The 18,742-nt window shown below is 40.5% G+C and overlaps 1 protein-coding gene across 1 annotated transcript in view; it reads right to left on the bottom strand.

The window, feature by feature from the left end:
- Window positions 1-18,742, bottom strand: part of C2H10orf67 (chromosome 2 C10orf67 homolog) — a 92,971-nt gene that overhangs the window by 21,333 nt on the left and 52,896 nt on the right. Inside the window, exons 9-13 of the mRNA XM_049705367.1 lie at window positions 18,148-18,312; window positions 5,799-5,858; window positions 5,043-5,125; window positions 4,903-4,968; window positions 1,867-1,954 (exon numbers count right to left, since the gene is read on the bottom strand). Of these exons, the coding sequence (XP_049561324.1) occupies window positions 1,867-1,954; window positions 4,903-4,968; window positions 5,043-5,125; window positions 5,799-5,858; window positions 18,148-18,312 (462 nt within the window). The remainder of the gene's footprint in view (window positions 1-1,866; window positions 1,955-4,902; window positions 4,969-5,042; window positions 5,126-5,798; window positions 5,859-18,147; window positions 18,313-18,742) is intronic.

Below are 18,742 nucleotides of genomic sequence, written 5' to 3'. Positions count from 1 at the left end.
GGGAAAATGTTAGTTTACCCAAAGTTCATTAACTCATTCACTCATCACTTTCTCCCCTTCCCTCTCTCTATTTTTCTTAAATATTCGCTGTCCACTTTGATGAGTGTCTTGAGTGCATATATACTGTGTAGCTATATAGATAAGGATTCATGAGCTTGAATCCCAAATAAGTAGTGGCACACAGATGTATTCTCAACTAGATAGAGTCCATCTCTCCTCCACAGGAAGACAGATTGCATGAACATCTGAGGCAGGGCCAAGATTTTTCTCAAGAAAATACTGGATCTATTACTATGCTTGGACTGGAATAATTTTGAGATTTTAGAAGTCTGTTTCATAAAGCCTGGACAATTCAAATTTGGACCAGAAAATTTTACCAGATAATCCTTAAAAAGCCTGCTTTTTGAGTAGCACAGCATTCTCCTGGGTCCTCCAATATTTTATTTGTCCAGCTGATTAAATATCTAAAATGAGGATTACTCCAATTAAAGTTGTAACCTTCAGTTGAGAAGAGAAAAAACCAAAAGGAGAAGAAAGAGACTTAATATATTCCCGTCTACGTAGACCAGTTTTGGAACATTTCAGGGGAGTCAATTATTAAAATCCTCAGCAAGGTTCATATTACTATGTAAATTTAGTTAAAAATTAGAAATAATATTATCTTGCCAATGTTCTTAAGTTCTTTGATCTCTTGCAGCAACTTGGAGTTAGAAAACTGACTTAAAGTGAAAATTGTGGAAAAAATTTTAGAAAGAAAGTGATTTTAGATTGTAAGCCTCTTGAAGCAGGAAACCAAAATTTATATTTCTTTTGTGACTTTTTCCACAAACCTGACTTGTCCTCAGAACACTTAGCTGTGTAGCAGTTTCTCAATAGCATTTACAGTATGTTAAGTTACTGATTGATTGCAATTTATTATCTTTCTACACTGGTCATCATTTGCCTTTACAATTACAACTCCCAAGTGAAAACATTAAGTAAACAGTTTTAAAAATAGTCTATTTTATATCATATGATATCACTTATATGTGGAATCTAAAAAAATAATACAAATGAACGTATTTACAAAACAGATATAGGCTCACAGACATAGAAAACAAATTTATGGTTACCAAAGGGGGAAAAGGAAAGGGATAAATTAGGAGTTTGGGACTAAACAGATACACACTAGTATATATAAAATAGATAAACAACAAGGACCTACTGTATAGCACAGGGAACTATATTCAATATCTTGTAAAAACCTATAATGGAAAAGAATCTGAAAAAGAACATATATATATTCAGTTATGTATATATATGTGTGTGTGTGTATATATATATATATATAAAACTGAATCACTTTGCTGTACACCAGAAACTAACACAACATTGTAAATCAACTATACTTCAGTTTCCAAAAAAAGTCTATTTTAGAATTGGGCTTTATCTACAGGTGACTTCTAGTGTGAAAACGAATGGCTTGGTACTAGGAATAGATTCTTTTACCTCCTTTCTCCATTTGGAAGTGACTGGATACTTGGATCTTGAGCTGTGATAGTTCCTACATTCCATCCACGCACACAAATGGTCAGGTTGATAAATGCCACCCGGGGGAATGAGTCCCCCTCCTCTGAAATTTTCACTTGCCTCCATTATAGCTCAACCATACTGCGTGGTAACAATTTGTTTACACATCTATGTCTCACACTGGATTGAGCTCTTTGGGTTCAGACACTCTGTCTTATGCCATCAGCATTCAGCAGAGTGACTCATGTACTATCTCCAGAGCCTCTAATGTCAGGGGTTCAAAAAATGTTAACTTCAGAAAGACACGTTACAGGTATCATCAAAGAGACAAAGAGTATCTAGCCAGTGTGTACTTACAACATAATTGAAGGATGTGTCAGTCAGCACTGCAAACTGACGGGACAATGTGTGTCTAGTAAACATCTCGTTCTTAAGGACATGAAAGCTGAAACAAAAGAAGCAGTGGAATTAAAATGAACAGAAATTATAGGAAAGAGCAAATCGGTATTATGTTCTTGTGATTAGAAACTAGAGTGTTCAGTGTAAGAGCAAGGAGATACAAGTAAAAATTTAAAAATATTAGTATGAACTTACCACTCTTTGATTTTTAAAATTATGTATTTTCCAGCCCTGAAAAGCAAATAGGAGGGAGTAGCCATACTAGATATTAACATATACCACAAAAATCATAGTATAAAAACAGTTTGGAAAGGAAAAATAAATGGAATAGAATAGGAACACTGAAACAGATTCGGGAATGTACTAGAACATAGTATGTGACCAAAGTGGCACCACAACCCAATCCGGAAAGGACTGGAGTAAAGACCTAAATATGAGAGGTAAATCATATTTAGATTTAGGCTTAGATTTAGACAAGCCATAAAGAAGGCTTGTCTAAAACCGTGGGAGAATATTTTAGTGGAGATGGAGAAAGACTTTCTAAACACACCTAAGGCAAAAATATTGATGGATAAAAATTAAGAACTTCTGTACAATAAAAGTCAGCATACACAAAGTTCATAGACTAGGAAAAGGTATTTGTAACATCTAAAATTGATAAGGAATTAAAAATAAGAATACACAAATAAATTTCACAAGCCAACAAGAAAGCAAAAGACGAAAAGAGTTCACAAGAGAGGGACGTCCTTTAGAGGGAAAACATCAGATCCAAAAAAAGCATCTGAAAGTCAGTTATTACCAAATATTAGAACTCAATCCTTGTATCTCTCTATTTTTCTCCAACACTCATTCTTAACTGATCTCATTTAATTCCATGGCTTTAAATACCATCTATACTAATTAATCCCAAATGTATGCCCCCAGCCTAAACTTTCTTCTGAACTCCAGACTCATATACTCATCACTGCCACCAGACCTCTACCCTTAAGTGACTAAAGGCAACTTAAATCAAAATTGATTTCCCGCCAAAATGTGTTTGCTTGTTTCAGTTGAAGGTAACTCCATCCTTCCCGTTGTTTAGGTAAAACCCTTGACTTCTTTCTTTCCCACCTTATCTCCAATCTTTCAATACATCCTACTTTCAAAATATATCCCCAGGGCTTCCCTGGTGGCGCAGTGGTTGAGAGTCCGCCTGCCTATGCAGGGGACACAGGTTCACGTCCCGGTCCGGGAGGATCCCACATGCCACGGAGCGGCTGGGCCCGTGGGCCATGGCCGCTGAGCCTGTGCATCCGGAGCCTGTGCTCCGCAACAGGAGAGGCCACAACAGTGAGAGGCCCGCGTACCGAAAAAAAAAAAAAAAAAACCCCAATGTAATCATTTCTCAACAGCTCCAGGTCTCCCATTCCAGTCAAATCACCATCATGTTTTGCCTAAGAGGGGTTTATTCTTTCTGGAGCTCTTAACTCTTCTCCCTGCTTTTCCTTTGGCTTCCCTATGGCTTTTTATCAACACAAGTCATAATTCTTTTAAGACATCAGATCATTGGGTCTTTCCTCAGTTCAAGACTCTCCAGTGAGGTTTTAGGGTACCAACTCATTATTCTGAATATTGATAAATAAAGGGGATCAAGCATTTATCTTGCCTTATCTTTTCTGAAACTATATTTCAGGGTAACCAGTGGGGAAAACTTTTTTTTTCTTTAATAGAATTTAGCTAAGAAATGCAGAAGGAAAGATAAAATTAAGGTATCACCAACTTGCAACCCTAATGAAATCTTGGATCATGGTTTGTGATCATTGATGGATGTTAAAATTATTTGGAGAAAGGTCAGTGATGAACCTTAAAATATATGAATTAGCCTGATAACACTTGATTAAAATAATATAGCCAGACACTATGTGCCCTATGATGTGATGCACAGGAATTACATAGTAGTTCGAGTGAAGTAGTCTTGCCTAAAATATTGAACCTGAGTCTAATCAACTCTCTGGATTTAAAGATCAGTTTGTAAGATATACAGATAGAAGAACATGTTAGATGACACCACACATACATACACACGTGCACATAAACAATTAGTCAAATCCAGAATGGGGGACATTCTACATAACAAATGAGCATATTTCTCTAGCAAATCAGGTCGCTGGAAAGAACGGGGACGTAAGTGGGACCATCATAGAAAGAAAAAAAAGATTTAAAGGATATAACACCCAAATGCAGTGGTCCACCTACCATGAATCCCGATTTAATCAAACAACTGTAAGAGATTCCCTTGAGATAATCAAGGAATTTGAATATGATTTGGTCAATACGTAGTACTAAAGGATTGATATTGCTAACTTTATTAGGTGTGGTAATGACCCAGTAGGCATGTAAAAGAGAAAATTTTCGTATCAATTGAAAACAAAGCTTCTAGTGATTTCCCATCTCAGAGTAAAACCCCAAATGTTCTACCTCACTGAGCTCTTATACCACTCCTCCCTGCTCATGTCTCTCCAGCCACCTGGCTTCCTCACTGTCCTTGAACACACAAGCAAACCCCCACCCCAGGACCTTTGCACGTGATGTTCCTTCACCTGGAAGTCTCTTCCAGGTAATCACATGGCGTGCTCCCTCACTCATTCAGGTCTCTGTATCTGGAGATAAATATTATCATGTGCAAATGAATGGAAATGTTTTAATAGCCCTACGGAGGAAGATGACTATGTAGGTCCAATTAAACCAGGTATCAAGAGAGTCTGTCCATCCTGTCTATGATTTAAATTTGAAACACTGAGATCAGGAATAAAACAGTTTTGAATTAGTTTTTCTTTGAAGTGACTTTGACTACTCTTCTTTTTTAGGTCAGTTATTTTGCATCTCTTGAAAGAGGTATTTGAGGGCATTTCATATTAGTTAATATATACAGAAAAATGCAAGGCTCCCAATTTCCTTAAAAGACTATTAGTCGCATTTTTATAAATAGAATTTGTATATATCACCACACTATACCTGTTCCTGAGAATGAAGAATTTCTTTTCCCAGTTTTTGTTGATCTGATCTGATTCCTTCTTAACCCTGTAATAAATTTATAGGTGGTTAAATATTGTATTAGCTGCAAATGAACAATTATGAATTACTATTACCAGTACCTCTCCGACTTCTTTTTCTCTTTCTCTAACTTAGCCTTTAACATTTGTATTTGCTCTTCCAAACCACGTTTCTCTTCTTCAATCTTTCAATAGAAAATACATCACAAAGTTAATTATACCCTATTTCCCCATAAATCTGAAAGGTTATTTCTATTAAATAGCATGCATATTCTAACTATCATCGAAAATTTGAGGGAACAATGAGTTACATTTACTTGCAAATTCCCATAAACTGGAAGAATTTAAGATCCCATGCCTCCATTTCCTGTAAATGATTCACTTCAAAGCAGCCAGTGTGAGACAATATTACCAAGTAGCCAAAATTTATCTTCATCACCCCTCCCCCCTACCAGGTATCACTTTTTCTAAATCTCTTCATCATAGCAGCAGCTGCCCCCAGTTACTCTATTTCCTCTTTCTATCAAAACCGTCCTCAGGAAAGGATCTGACCAACTCAATCACATTAGAACTGTATGCCATTTCTCAGTACTGTTTCTATTTTACAAGGGGACAAAGTTTTGGCAAAGGAATGAATCTGTAACAGTGGAATTGTAGGCATGTCATGAATGAGATTTCTTTGGGTGTGGCAGGGATGTAACCCAGAATCATACTATAGAGGCAACCAGGTCCTCTGTCTCTTCATTAGACTGATTCTTGGTGTAGCTTTCAAAGTCATTACTCCTCTCTAAGGATAGTCAGCATTGATATAAACAATATTTAAGTTAATAATAAGGGTCATATTAGTCATTATTATACCTTAGCCACTGGTAGTCTCGCTTTTTCTCTATGCATCGCAGCAGGTATTCCATGTCTAACCTGGAAAGAAAATAAACAAAAGCAAGTATAACATTTCAAGTCAATGCATAAAGACGTGGTTTTTCTGCAGCTTAGAGAAAGGCAAATGAGACTAAAAATATGCCAACCCTAGTCCCATAGGGGTCTTGACTGCCTCATTTAATTTACAAGACTCAGTGTTTATACATTGCATTTGCAATTGGACAATTATATCCCATTAAAACCAACGTTCCCACTACTGTTTGTTTTCTAAATGCATTACTTTGTAATTATATATGGGTCAAATTTTACCATTACACTTTTTTTTTTAATGAAGTGGGCAGTTATTACCCAGTGAAGTCACAAGCTTAAAAAAAACCTTTTATTTTATTTTTCTCAACTATCTTTTGGATTAAATCTAATGAATCCCAGTTATAGATATAAAAACACTGCGTTTCAAAATGGTTAAGTAAATTACATATTGCACTTTTTTGGTTTTTAGATTTTAATGCATTCGTTTGCTCATTTATTTAATAATAAATAAATAAACTTTTATTTTAAATGATAATTAAGACGAATTTTCACTACTATTCCTCTTGAATGATGCAGAGAGCAGATGGCAGTGAGAAAATATACTGAATATAAAAACCTGCTTGATTAGCTATTCTTTTGGTTTTTTTTTTTTGTTTTTTTTTGCGGCACTCGGGCCTTTCACTGTTGTGGCCTCTCCCGTTGCGGAGCACAGGCTCTGGACGCGCAGGCTCAGTGGCCATGGCTCACGGGCCCAGCCGCTCCGCGGCATGTGGGATCTTCCCAGACTGGGGTATGAACCCGTGTCCCCTGCATCGACAGGCGGACTCTCAACCACTGCGCCACCAGGGAAGCCCTTTGATTAGCTATTCTTATATTCCTCCACAGAATGTAGACAGCAAAAGGTGCTTCTTATTACCACCACTACCTGCTCTAGTGGGTGACCCAAAAGCTTTTGATCTGTTGCCCATGTTGATGGGGTGGGGTCTGCCACGCAGGGTCTGGAGCCAGGTCTGCAGAATAAAGTAAAAGGAACCCAGAGCTCCCTGAAGCAATCAGAAGTGAGGGCTGAGAAGAGCTAGAAAAGAAGAGAATGGCCAGGCAGGACCCCAAGGCTGGAGCTGCTAGTGTGTGGTGAAGCCACAAGTGACCAGTGCCCAGGGGTGATGTCCAATATTCAATGTGAAACGGCATCTTGGTGATGCAGACTGTCCCTGTTACCTTCTTCAACCTCATTCAACTAAAGGTGTCCTGTGAGTGAGTGGTTTTAGTAGCAATCACAGAATTGGGTTGAATTCAGTGTATGATTCAACAAAGTGGGAGCTGGGATGACACAGAGTGCAATGGGACTCAGAAATTGACCCGTTTCAGTGGAAGAAGGAGCCCAGACATAACAACAACCACCAGAAGATGCCATGGGTGTCTGGAGAAACAAGTGGACACGTTTTCGGCTGCCACAAAGCACAGAATGTGGGTTTGAGCCAACTTTACTCGTATCTGAAGGGGCAGAGAGAACCCAGCTGACATTAGCTGCCACGTAACAAAATTTGTAATTAACAGCCATAAAAGTTACAAGTTTTTGAGTGCCTACTATGTGCCAGGCACATCACACATATTACCATTCACTTCTATACACTAACCTATTGATTTCACCATCCCTGTTACTTTAGATTTTTAGCGATAGAGAATGCACGCACATATTTTAAAAATAAACTGCAGATAGTATACGTGAACATAAAACTCTCACTTCCCAGAAGCCAAGGGTTTGGTTTTGTTTTAGTTTTTCTCGTCATTATCATTATAAATAAACAGTAGCCTTTATTTTTTGGGCTCCCCACAAATAAACATTAAGAATTTAGAGCATTCGAATTACCTTCCATCTTCTCTCTTCCCTCGCGTGCCTGATTTTTTATTTGCAAATGTTCAGCTCTTACTGTGGTTGCCTTTATTATGATGTCAATATATGTAAACTTCTATATGGTGATCTACGAACTCCCTGCTGATAATTCCTGATTATCCCCTGGCTGATAGGAGAATTTTCAGCATGGACTTAATCCTGAACTCGGACCCTAACCCATTGCTCTTACCTTAGTTCACTAAACTCTAACTCCTACTCCATCAGTCCCCTCAGTCCTGAGGAGCTTTCTGGTGGTCCTAGAACTACCAAGATTACAGTTCCCTTGGTTGTCTGCACACCTTCCTAGAGAAACCTACCACCTACAACCACCAGCATAGTGACTCAGTCTCCCCAAGGCCCATGTGGCAGGAAGTTAGCCAAAAACAAAGCCTGAGGCCTAGCAACACCTATTTAACAAAACAGTGAGAATCGTGGTTATCATTAGCCTTCCTTGGCTTCGAATACGTTGGGGTCACCCAAGTCATGGGAGGCATGCACTTTTGGGGCTCCCTCTACCTGTTTGTTCTCAAAGAACACAATCCGCTTGAACTGCCTCTCTGACCAGGACATGAGGAGTACACAGTGAATTCACTGCCATTTGGTTAACAGTAGACCAAGGAAATCATGGGAGTAAGAGCCCCAAACTTTGGAGGGCACTTGCCCGTATGTTAATGGGAATAAACCAACCCAAATTTTAAAAACGAATCCACAGGAAGTTAGGAAAACAAACTGGCAAAACAAAATAAGTTTCCACTTAGAAAGGCATTTATATTTATTTCACTCTATCTGAAGTCATATCAGTAATTGAAAGTTTATTAAAAAAAAAAAGATTCTGGGACTTCCCTGGTGGCGCAGTGGTTAAGAATCCACCTGTCAATGCAGGGGACACGGGTTCGATCGCTGGTCTGGGAAGATCCTGCATGTCACGGAGCAACTAAGTCCATGTATCAAAACTACTGAGCCTGTGCTCTAGAGCCTGCGAGCCACAACTAGTGAACCCACGAGCCACAACTACTGAGCCTGTGTGCCACAACTACTGAAGCCTAGAGCCCGTGCTCCGCAACAAGAGAAGCCACCACAATGAGAAGCCCAGGCACTGCAACGAAGAGTAGCCCCCACTCGCCATAACTAGAGAAAGCCCGCACACAGCAACGAAGACCCAACGCAGCCAAAAATAATAAATAAATTAAATTAAATTAAAAATTTTAGAAAGGAAAAAAAGATTCTGTATTTAAATTTGCATACAGTAAAAATTAGTTCCAATTTTCAAGGCTCCTTTTTCCCAACTCTCATATAATGATCAACTCTGTAATAACTACAGATAAAACTGTGCTAAACCATATCTTCTGTAAAGCAAATAAATATTCAATCTCTCCCAAAGACAATACTCTGACAATGACAAAGATAGCTTCTCTTTTCATTAAAAAAAAAGCACCACATGTAGACTAGAGTGTTTGCTCTCCAGTTTGAGTTGAACTTTCAACTCCCGCTATAGCACGTTATATTCAATCCTGGCTCTGTCCACATTAAACTGTCATTTTGTTTTGCCAGCTGCTGGCGTTCCATTTTCTCTGGAATACATGTGCTGGTCTTTATGTGGCTACTTCATTGACAGGTGCAAACACTGGACTGCTAAACAGTAGATAGAGGTGAAAATGAGTGGTAATAGAAAAGGAGATAACTTCCTAAGTAGGAAAATGTAAATTAAATAATTACAAAGATAATCGAACATTGTGACTAGACATAATTCATTATAAATATTTCTCTTTTTTTTGAATTTGTATATATATTTATAGCTAAAAGTCTATTAAATTAAGAAATAAGTTTTATTTACAACAGAAATTTAAGAATTATGATTCTTAAATTTATTTCCCAGTTTAAGCACTTAAAACATGTTAAAAAAACACCCAACAGTTAATAAATATAATCTAAATTTGGAATCAACAGCCAAGGTTTGTAATAACAGGAGTGCAATTATGTTTATTAACTGTCATATGATCAACCAGATTCCTTATCATATCCTCTTTCTTCTTTTCTTGTCAATCAAAGACTCATCACATTCTTTCATTTCTCCCAATTTCCACAAACATCCCTCTTCTGAAACTTGGGCCGTTCCTTCTGGGTTTAATGCCTCCTTGAGTCTCTCCTTTAAACCATCAAATATATTTCTATCAAAACAATGTTTCTAACTCATGAAGAAAGATGATATTCTGTCCCTAAAATTTCATTAATCTTGACTTCCATATTATCATTTTTTTTTCTGATTACCTTCTAAGCAAAGAACTAATTCTGAATACCAGTAATGTGCCAGCAGGTGCTAGCTATGGTGGTGGGTGGGGAGGGGAGAGTGATGCAACCATAGGAAGAGAGGAGAAGCAGCCTGTGTGCTTACAGTCTGGAAAGAAGAGACTTAAGAATTGAGAGCACTGAGGATAGACTAGGAGGCTGTATGCAGTCAGGCACTGATCACTGCGTAAGCCAGAAGGCAAAACAGAACATTTACTTCCATATATCACTGGTGAATTTTCTTCTAACAAAATTATTAGAATTCAATTTCAAAATTCTTTCAAAAATAGACAAGAGCCACAGGCACACAGCACTTCCCAAAGAGTAAGTTTGCTTTAGAACAACAGAGAACTCTTTCTGCCCTCACCTGTGAAGTACCAAGCAATAGCAGTCTATTACCAAGGAAGGCATAAGAGCATAGAGAGAGACTTACTCGGTGGCACAGGTGGATAGTTCTGCTGAAAGCTAAAGGTGGAGCAGCACACAGAGAAAAGCACTCTGTTACCCTCATTCCCATTCTAAGCACACACCCACTGCAAGAACATCAAGGTTGTGGCCCACTAAAAGGAACCATAGCTACAACCAAACTCAATTCAACTTTTGGCTAGATTGGCTCTACCGCTTACAATAACAGTCTGTTACAGGAAGAGGCATGCCATTTCCACGTGTGAACACTGTTTATTTCAGTCTCTACTATTCTACACATGATGACTGATATTCAATCGAAAATTATGAGACAGACAAAAAGGAAAAGAACCTATTGTCAGGAGACAAAGCAATCAACAGAATCAGATTCAAAGATAACCCATGGATCATGGAACTATCAGATGAGGACTTTAACTATAATTAAAATGTTAAAGAACCTAGGAGAAAAAGTGAACAATATAGATGGTAAACAATAGATAATTTCAGCAGAGATTTGGAAAATGTAAAAAAAAAGTCAAATGTAAATATTAGAAATTTTTTAAAAAGATGAAGAAATTAATTTCTTTGATTAATCAATACAGCTGAGGAAAACAATTAGTAAATTTGAAGGTAGGTCAAAAAAATACCCCAAACTGAAACACAAAGAGGAAAAAGTCATTTAAAATCAATGATCGGAATATCCAAGAATTTGGGGACAATATCAGATGGTCTAACATATGTGTAATCAGAGTCTCAGAAGGAGAAGGGAGAGAGAATAGGGCAAGAGACATAATTAAAGATAATGGTAAGGAGTTAATGAAAGACACCAAACCCCAAATTCAAGAAAGTCCATTAGGACAGAGAGAAAGAGAGAGGAACAACAAACACTCCAAAACACATTATAGTCTAACTGTTGAAAAGCAAAGAGAAAGAAAAAGTTCTAAAGGCATTCCAAAGTAAAAGACACATTACAGACAGAGAAACAAAGTTAAAATATACAGTAGACTTTTTGTCTGAAACTATGCAATACAAAAGATAAGGGAGTGACATCTTCAAAGTATTAAAGAAAAGAAACTGTCAACTCAGGCTTCCATACTCAGAAAAAAATCTGTCAAAAATACAGGCAAGGGCTTCCCTGGTGGCGCAGTGGTTGAGGGTCCGCCTGCCGATGCAGGGGACACGGGTTCGTGCCCCGGTCCGGGAAGATCCCACATGCCGCGGAGTGGCTGGGCCCGTGAGCCATGGCCGCTGGGCCTGCGTGTCCGCCGCAATGGGAGAGGCCACAACAGTGAGAGGCTCGCGTACCACAAAAAAAAAATAAATAAAATAAACAGGCAAAATAAAGTTTTTTTCAGACAAGCAAAAGCTGAGAGAATTTGTTGCCAGCAGACCTGCACTATAATCACTGCAAAAGGAAGTTCTTCAGGAAGAAAGAAGAGGATACCGGGCAGAAACTTAGATATATAAAAAAAATAAAAGCTCCAGAAATGGTATAAATGAAGGTGTCAAATGCAAACTTTGCCATGGCAAATCATATCCATTTTTGTTACATGAAAATATCTATATTAAATTATAATCTTCTGAAGAATATAACATGTTAGAAACTCCAAAGAACTGTACTTTTGAGGGACACATTGGAAAAGATCATCCAAAGGCATTTTGAGCAAGACGAATGGACAAATATGAGTTGCACAGTGACTTTCTGGAGAACTCTTAAACACTATCTTTACTGCTGAAGACTAAGCTATTTGGTGGGAGATTTCCAGGGGTTCCTACAAATTGCAATGACTTCCCACTGATCTCTTATCAACCAGCTGCTTGGGTGCTTCAGTCTGAAATCGTTTTTTTGTTGCTTTCCTAATAGATGTTCTCCTAGCTATTCCAGTGGTTGTATAAGAATCCCAAACGATTGAAATCTTTCTAATTTAAGTATAAAATTTACCTTTAAAATACACTTATGCCTTATTTAATGTAAACCAGACAGAAATGTTATGAATCTTAATCAGAATCCACTTGCATATATTCAACTAGAGAGAAAGACCACCAGAATTACTCTCTAGGACGTTCAGGCTCATGTCTATCAGTTCTGGTGGCATGAAACACAGTATGGGTCCACCATATGCTTTCAGCCATTGGATTAACTGGACTCCATAACACTTCATGGCACTGGTTATAAGTAACTCCTTATTCTATTCTGGAGATATATATATATATTCATATAGTCGACAGAAGAATGTTTCCCACATAGAAATTAGTGAAGGAGATCCTCAGGCTATATTCAAGATTTTTTAAAAGCCTAAAAATCAGTATACCTGATTCCCTAATAAGGCTGCATAGGCTAACAAAACATAAGAACTCTTTGGATTTGGCTGGCATAAAATCAATTCAGTGAGCTATCCTTGGTTATCTAAAGTTGATCAGAAATGCAAGTTAGCAGTAATATGCAGTAGGTGAATAAGGGGAAACACATAGCTTTCCTTTACTTAGTTTAGTTTTTTGATGAACGAATGGAGACTACAACTGAGGCATTACATGAAGAAAAGTCTAAGTACCACCCTCCACGAAAATACATTCCTAAAGAAAGGGGAATTGAAATATGTTGTAATTTATACAAACTAATCCCTAGGGTTTGAGGAGAAACCTGAAGAGGTCAGGGCTGGAGAAACTGACAAGTTGGAAGAGCTGGACCCGGAGAGGGTGGCTGATAGTCCAATGCCAGCATCCAGTGGGGTGTAGCTACCTCAGGTTGACGGTGGTGAACGTCCGTATTAAAGCTGTTCTATGACAGTGTTTGTAATAGAATTCACAGCAGAACTAGTACATGCAATGATGGCAGTTAGGATGGGTGGCAGCATGTCAAATGTTCAGGGGGTGAGACCCAAGTCCCGGCAGTGTCAGGACTCTGGCAAATGACCTGGTGTTCAAGACTGGCCCCAATTCCCAGGGAGAACTAGAAAGAAACCCACAGCTGAAACCCAGGTAAATGGAATAAAGCACACCATGCAGTGAGGGGTCAGGTGGCTGCCCTGTGGGCTCCTGAATGACATTTCCTCTGTTACCACCAAGGTGGTATTACATGTGGTCAGGACCTAGCATCTGCCCTATGGCTCAGAGTGTCCAGGGAAGAATAGCAATTGATACTAATCTCTTCTTTTCCTGATTTCCACAACAATCTTAAGCCCTTAAAAGAAATTATACTTAAATATCGCAAACTCTACAAGTAAAATGTTATTATTCTTCCCCAGCAAAAATAAACAAGAAGAAGACAAAGCATAAAACCTTTCAAGTGATTTTTTTTTTTTTTTTTGGTGCAGTACGCGGGCCTCTCACTGCTGTGGCCTCTCCTGTTGCAGAGCACAGGCTCCAGACGTGCAGGCTCACCGGCCATGGCTCATGGGCCCAGCCGCTCCGTGGCATGTGGGATCCTCCCAGACCAGGGCATCATTTACTGGGTGCAGCCTTAAAAATCAAGTGATTTTTAACAAAAACCATTTTTCATTTGTGGAACAAATGTTGGATATTATTTTCACCAAAATATTTTCAGTCCCAAATATACTGAAAGTACTTATTTATCATCAAACTACTTAGAGTAGAATAATACAGAAAGTCAATGCCACCTTTCACTTGAAGTTTAAATATGGTATTACTCAGATTTTTCAATTTTGGTCTCTGACAACACAATCTAAAGATGCATTCACTTTAGCGGCAAATGACAAATTTGATTTTAAAATAAAAAACAAGTAATTGTTGTGTATGATTTCAATTATCTCTACATTTTAAAGTTATTCCTATTCAGGAATTCCCTGGCGGTCCAGTGGTTAGGACTCAGTGCTTTCACCGCTGTGACCCCGGCAAGTCGCACGGCACAGCCAAAAAAAAAAAAAAAGCTACTTCCATTAGAAAACAAAGATCCAGTGCGATAAGGAAAATTCTTTTGTGTCAACATAATCTATCAAAATACAGTAAATATCCTTTGACAGTCCCTGAAGACCATACAACCGTACACGTGTCCGGGACTGTCCAAGCTCTGTATGACTCTACCACCCTGGGCTGCCAGGTCAACAATGAGCAAAATGCTGGCTTTTTCACACAGCTCTGCAGAACTATGAACTACCTTCTTTATGAAGGCAAGCCCAGGGGAAAAATAACGAAATAATGAAACAATGAACAGGTTATATGATTTTCTTCTCTGATGGAGTGTATTTTCAACTTCAGCAGCTCAATCAAATAAAAGGGATGTACAGGAGAGGAATGGGAAAGATCTTCCTTTCACCCACCTTGCCTATAATACTCTACACCCATAATAATTCCATATCCCATAGTAATAATTTTTTAAAAATTACTAGCTTGCAGGGTGACTATGGTCATACTTGCAAAACTATTGCAAAAGTACTTCACCTTGCAATTCTTGAATGTTTAAAGAACAACATTCTAGAGCTTTTATTAAAGTTTTTCCTTATGTCCAAATTGCTTTGTATTGAATGAACTTTAAGAATGGGAATACGACTGACTTTGTCCCCTGTCCCATTTCCCACATGGAAGGGTCCTGATGCTTTCTGCAGATCTAAGCGCGCACCATATGTTCCATCAGCGCAGACAGGTGACCCCATGGAAGCTCAGAAGTCTTCCAGGGAAGCATTTACTGGGTGCAGCCTTAATTAACTAATTACCCTGGAGCGGGGGCTGTGGGAGGGAAACCTGGGAATGTAAGTTAACCTTGCTTTGTGAAACCTCAGTATTTGAAATGTTTTACAGCTATCAAAAAATAAACTTTACACAAAAACGCTGTCCAAATACAAATTTCATGTTGTGAAATATTTCATAAATAGAAATCACACAGCAATGTTCCTATTGTGCTTTTCAGACTGGTTGAACACTCAGTTTATCACTGTGTGCGCCGCTGGGTGAAGCACGTGTGCTGTTCCCACCGAATGACACAGATTTCAAAAAATAAGTATGATTAATTAGATAAGGTAAATGACTGATGTAAAAACTTCCTGCAGCAAGCTCTCTGTTTGGTCATTTACACGTGGTCAAGATGACAAAACCCTTTAAAGACAATTTTTAAGAAGTCCAACTACCTCAATATAATAAAATATTTAAAGGAGAGAAACAGGAAAATGGTAACCAGAGTGCATATAGAGAGAGCTAATCTACAATGAAGAATACACCACATGGGGAGGTGATGGAAGGGAACACTCTTTATAATAGGATCATTATTAACAAAAGTGTATATGAGAGTAATAACGGTGAGCTAGAAAAATATATTTCCCTTTAAAATCGAGTCAATTCCTATGAAAATGTAAACCAGCTTATGTCATCTCTCCCCTCCCCCAGTCCAATTTTTACAATAAGTAAAAGTTACACATTAACTTCCGAGGCTCCCAGCTGACAAAATGTACTCTTAAGCTTCGGAAACATCTAGATAACAGTCATTACGGTCAGAAGGAGAGACTGTGACACTAGGAGAAAACCCTACTGAAATGACACCTTCTCAGAGACGCTGTCTGCCTTTGTCTCCCCTTCATGGTGTCTTTCCTGTAGGGGAGAACAGTGGTATTTCTGCCCCTTGTCGTTGGGACTTTGGAAGCTCAATTTTGATGGGTAAATTCGGGACTTTGGAGTTTCTAGTCTGCAATTCTAGGATTTAGTTAGGGCCCTGGGTTTGCTGTAGGGAAGGGGTTGCCCTGTCCCCGTCTCCAACCCCACTCTGCAATGCTCCTGCCATCATCTCAGAGCCTCAGACCACAGACCCCCGGCACACACCCTGATCTCAAGGCAGCTGACAGAGGTTTATGGAACAGGACACTGCCTCGGCCACAGACTCCCTAAGTCCCAGGCTTGGACTACAGCCCCTCGCCCAGTAAGGCTGGGCCCCCCGCCCCAGGTCAGCAGGCAGCCCTGCATGCTCAGCCACGGGGCGGGGGGTTGCTTTTTGTTTTCTTGCTTTGTTGTGGGCCTCCTCCCCCCACCCACCCCCGCCAAATACTTCCCAGATCTGGATTCTAAAACTCTTACTTCTAGAACCCAGTCATTGGTCAGTCATGTGCCGCATTCCCCAGATGTCCTTCTCCCCCTCAGGAAATTCCAGTTGTTGATACTTCCTAACTCTCTGCAAAGTGGAAGCGCTCTTAGAGGAGAATGCTTTTTCTCAAGTCCTGGGGTTTCCTTCCAAGTGGAGTGACTGCCACCAGTATTAACACCCTGGTCTCCCTCCACCTGCTGCTCTACTTCCCTCTTTCTCCTCCGAAAGGAGAGAAAGTGGTGGGTTCGAGTGGTGAGCCATCTGCCTGGTGAGTGAGCGAGAGGGCTATACCTTTTCCTGCCCCCGTTTGGAGCAAGGATGACACAGCGAGCATGATTCTGCTCTGTTCTCCTGCCCTGAGTGTTGGAGAGGTAGATTCCGCCCCCTGGGGGAGAAGGAGGGAGAACACGGGGACACGTAGAAACAAGACAAAAGAGTCTGGGAAACCAAAAGATTCTAGTGGACAGACTCTTTCCAGGAAGTGCTGTACCTTGGCCATATGTGTCACCCATCAGCCTCTAAGCTTTCTAAACGTCAACGTGGAAAAGGAGCTTTGACCGGTTGCACGATTCACAGGGCCCACAAGATAGATCGATTGTTCAGAGAAATGCAACTATTCCCATAACTAAGCTCAGAAGAAAGTTCGCCACAGGATCATTTTAAAGGGAGGTATTGGGTAATGCAGTGAGCAGTGTCTCTGCACAGTCCACACAATAAGCCAACATTGAGACGAACATCACAGACCTACTTCTTGATATGCCCTTTAATATAGACCAATGGCACCGCCGTAGGCCAGGTAGAAGCAACTCTGATTATCTGGGGGTAAGGAGGTTACTAGCATATAATTCATGGATGTATGTCTCTGATAGCATGAGCTAGTCCACGGTTGATTTAGAATAGTCCATGAGCAGGGCTTCCCTGGTGGCGCAGTGGTTAAGAATCTGCCTACCAATGCACGGGACATGGGTTCGAGCCCTGGGTTTGCTGTAGGGAAGGGGTTGCCCTGTCCCTGTCTCCAACCCCACTCTGCAATGCTTCCACATGCCGCGGAGCAACTAAGCCCGTGCGCCACAACTACTCAGCCTGCACTCTAGAGCCCACGTGCTACAACTACTGAAGCCCGTGCGCCACAACTACTGAAGCCCATGCGCCTAGAGCCTGTGCTCCACAACAAGAGAACCCACCACAATAAGAAGCCCGCACACCGCAACGAAGAGTAGCCCCTGCTCGCCACAACTAGAGAAAGTCGGTGTGCAGCAATGAAGACCCAACACGGCCAAAAATTAATTAATTAATTAATTAAAAAAAAAAAGAATAGTCCATGAGCAAATGGACTTTCCGACTGCACATCTTTCAGGGAGTCTCCAGGAAGCCTCTGATAGATACTGGGCAGTCATGAGTTAGAGATTATACACACTAGAAAGCGCTTGGAATGTGGCTTCTCTGTGTTGCTAATTTAATAGAGATCCACGAAGCCATGGTGACTAAGCCAAATAAACCACCACGCTCAGGACAACGGTGGCATCCTCCTGGATAAGGTAAGGGGCCTGATGAGGACGCATCGGTGAGGGGAAGAGAAGCCAGAGCCCCCTGCCCAGATGCACGCAGAGGGAGTAGGGGGAATCGGGTGTCTGAGACTGTTTGCAGGTGAAGGTGTCCCTGGGTGTGGTCCTGTGGGTGGGTCTTACCGTAGGATGCTCTTCCTTTGAAGCCTTCTTTGGACTCTTGACTCTTTTGGCCTTAGAAGGCAATGAAACGGTGAAGGAAGAACGTGGCCTCGGAGCGCCTGCACTCCCGGGCTGTGAGGGCCACGGGGACAAGGTGGTTTCTTTCTCCTTGATGGCTCTGGGGCTCTGGCACAGAAAAAGAGCCAGCTCTGTTATTCCCACTATACATGCCTCCGATTCGCCTCCCTCTCTTTTCCTCCCTTGTCCTCCTCTCCTGAGCTAGAATCGCAGTCCCGAAGGGCCTGGATCTACTCTTGCTCCCTGTCCCACCATCCCCGGTCCCCCAGCGCCCCCGCTCCTGCCTGATTTCATTTGCAGGTGAGGCCCAATTTTCCATTCCTCCCACAGATGCTCGTGTGCTAAGAAAAACATACCAAGAGATCAGTGTTTTCTGGAAGCACCTGGAAAGGTGGGGTCTTGGTGGAGTGGGGTGAGGTCGTAGCTTGAGGTGGGTGTCGTATTTGTACGGAGGTGGAGGTGGGCGTCGGGGGCCGCAGGCAGGAGCGACGGGACAGGAATCTGAAGGGCCAGGGCATTGAGCCCGGGGGTTGGGACG

Source organism: Orcinus orca, chromosome 2, assembly GCF_937001465.1.
Source record: "Orcinus orca chromosome 2, mOrcOrc1.1, whole genome shotgun sequence".
Classification (NCBI taxonomy): Eukaryota; Metazoa; Chordata; class Mammalia; order Artiodactyla; family Delphinidae; genus Orcinus; species Orcinus orca.
This window is presented reverse-complemented; position numbering and strand designations above follow the sequence as displayed.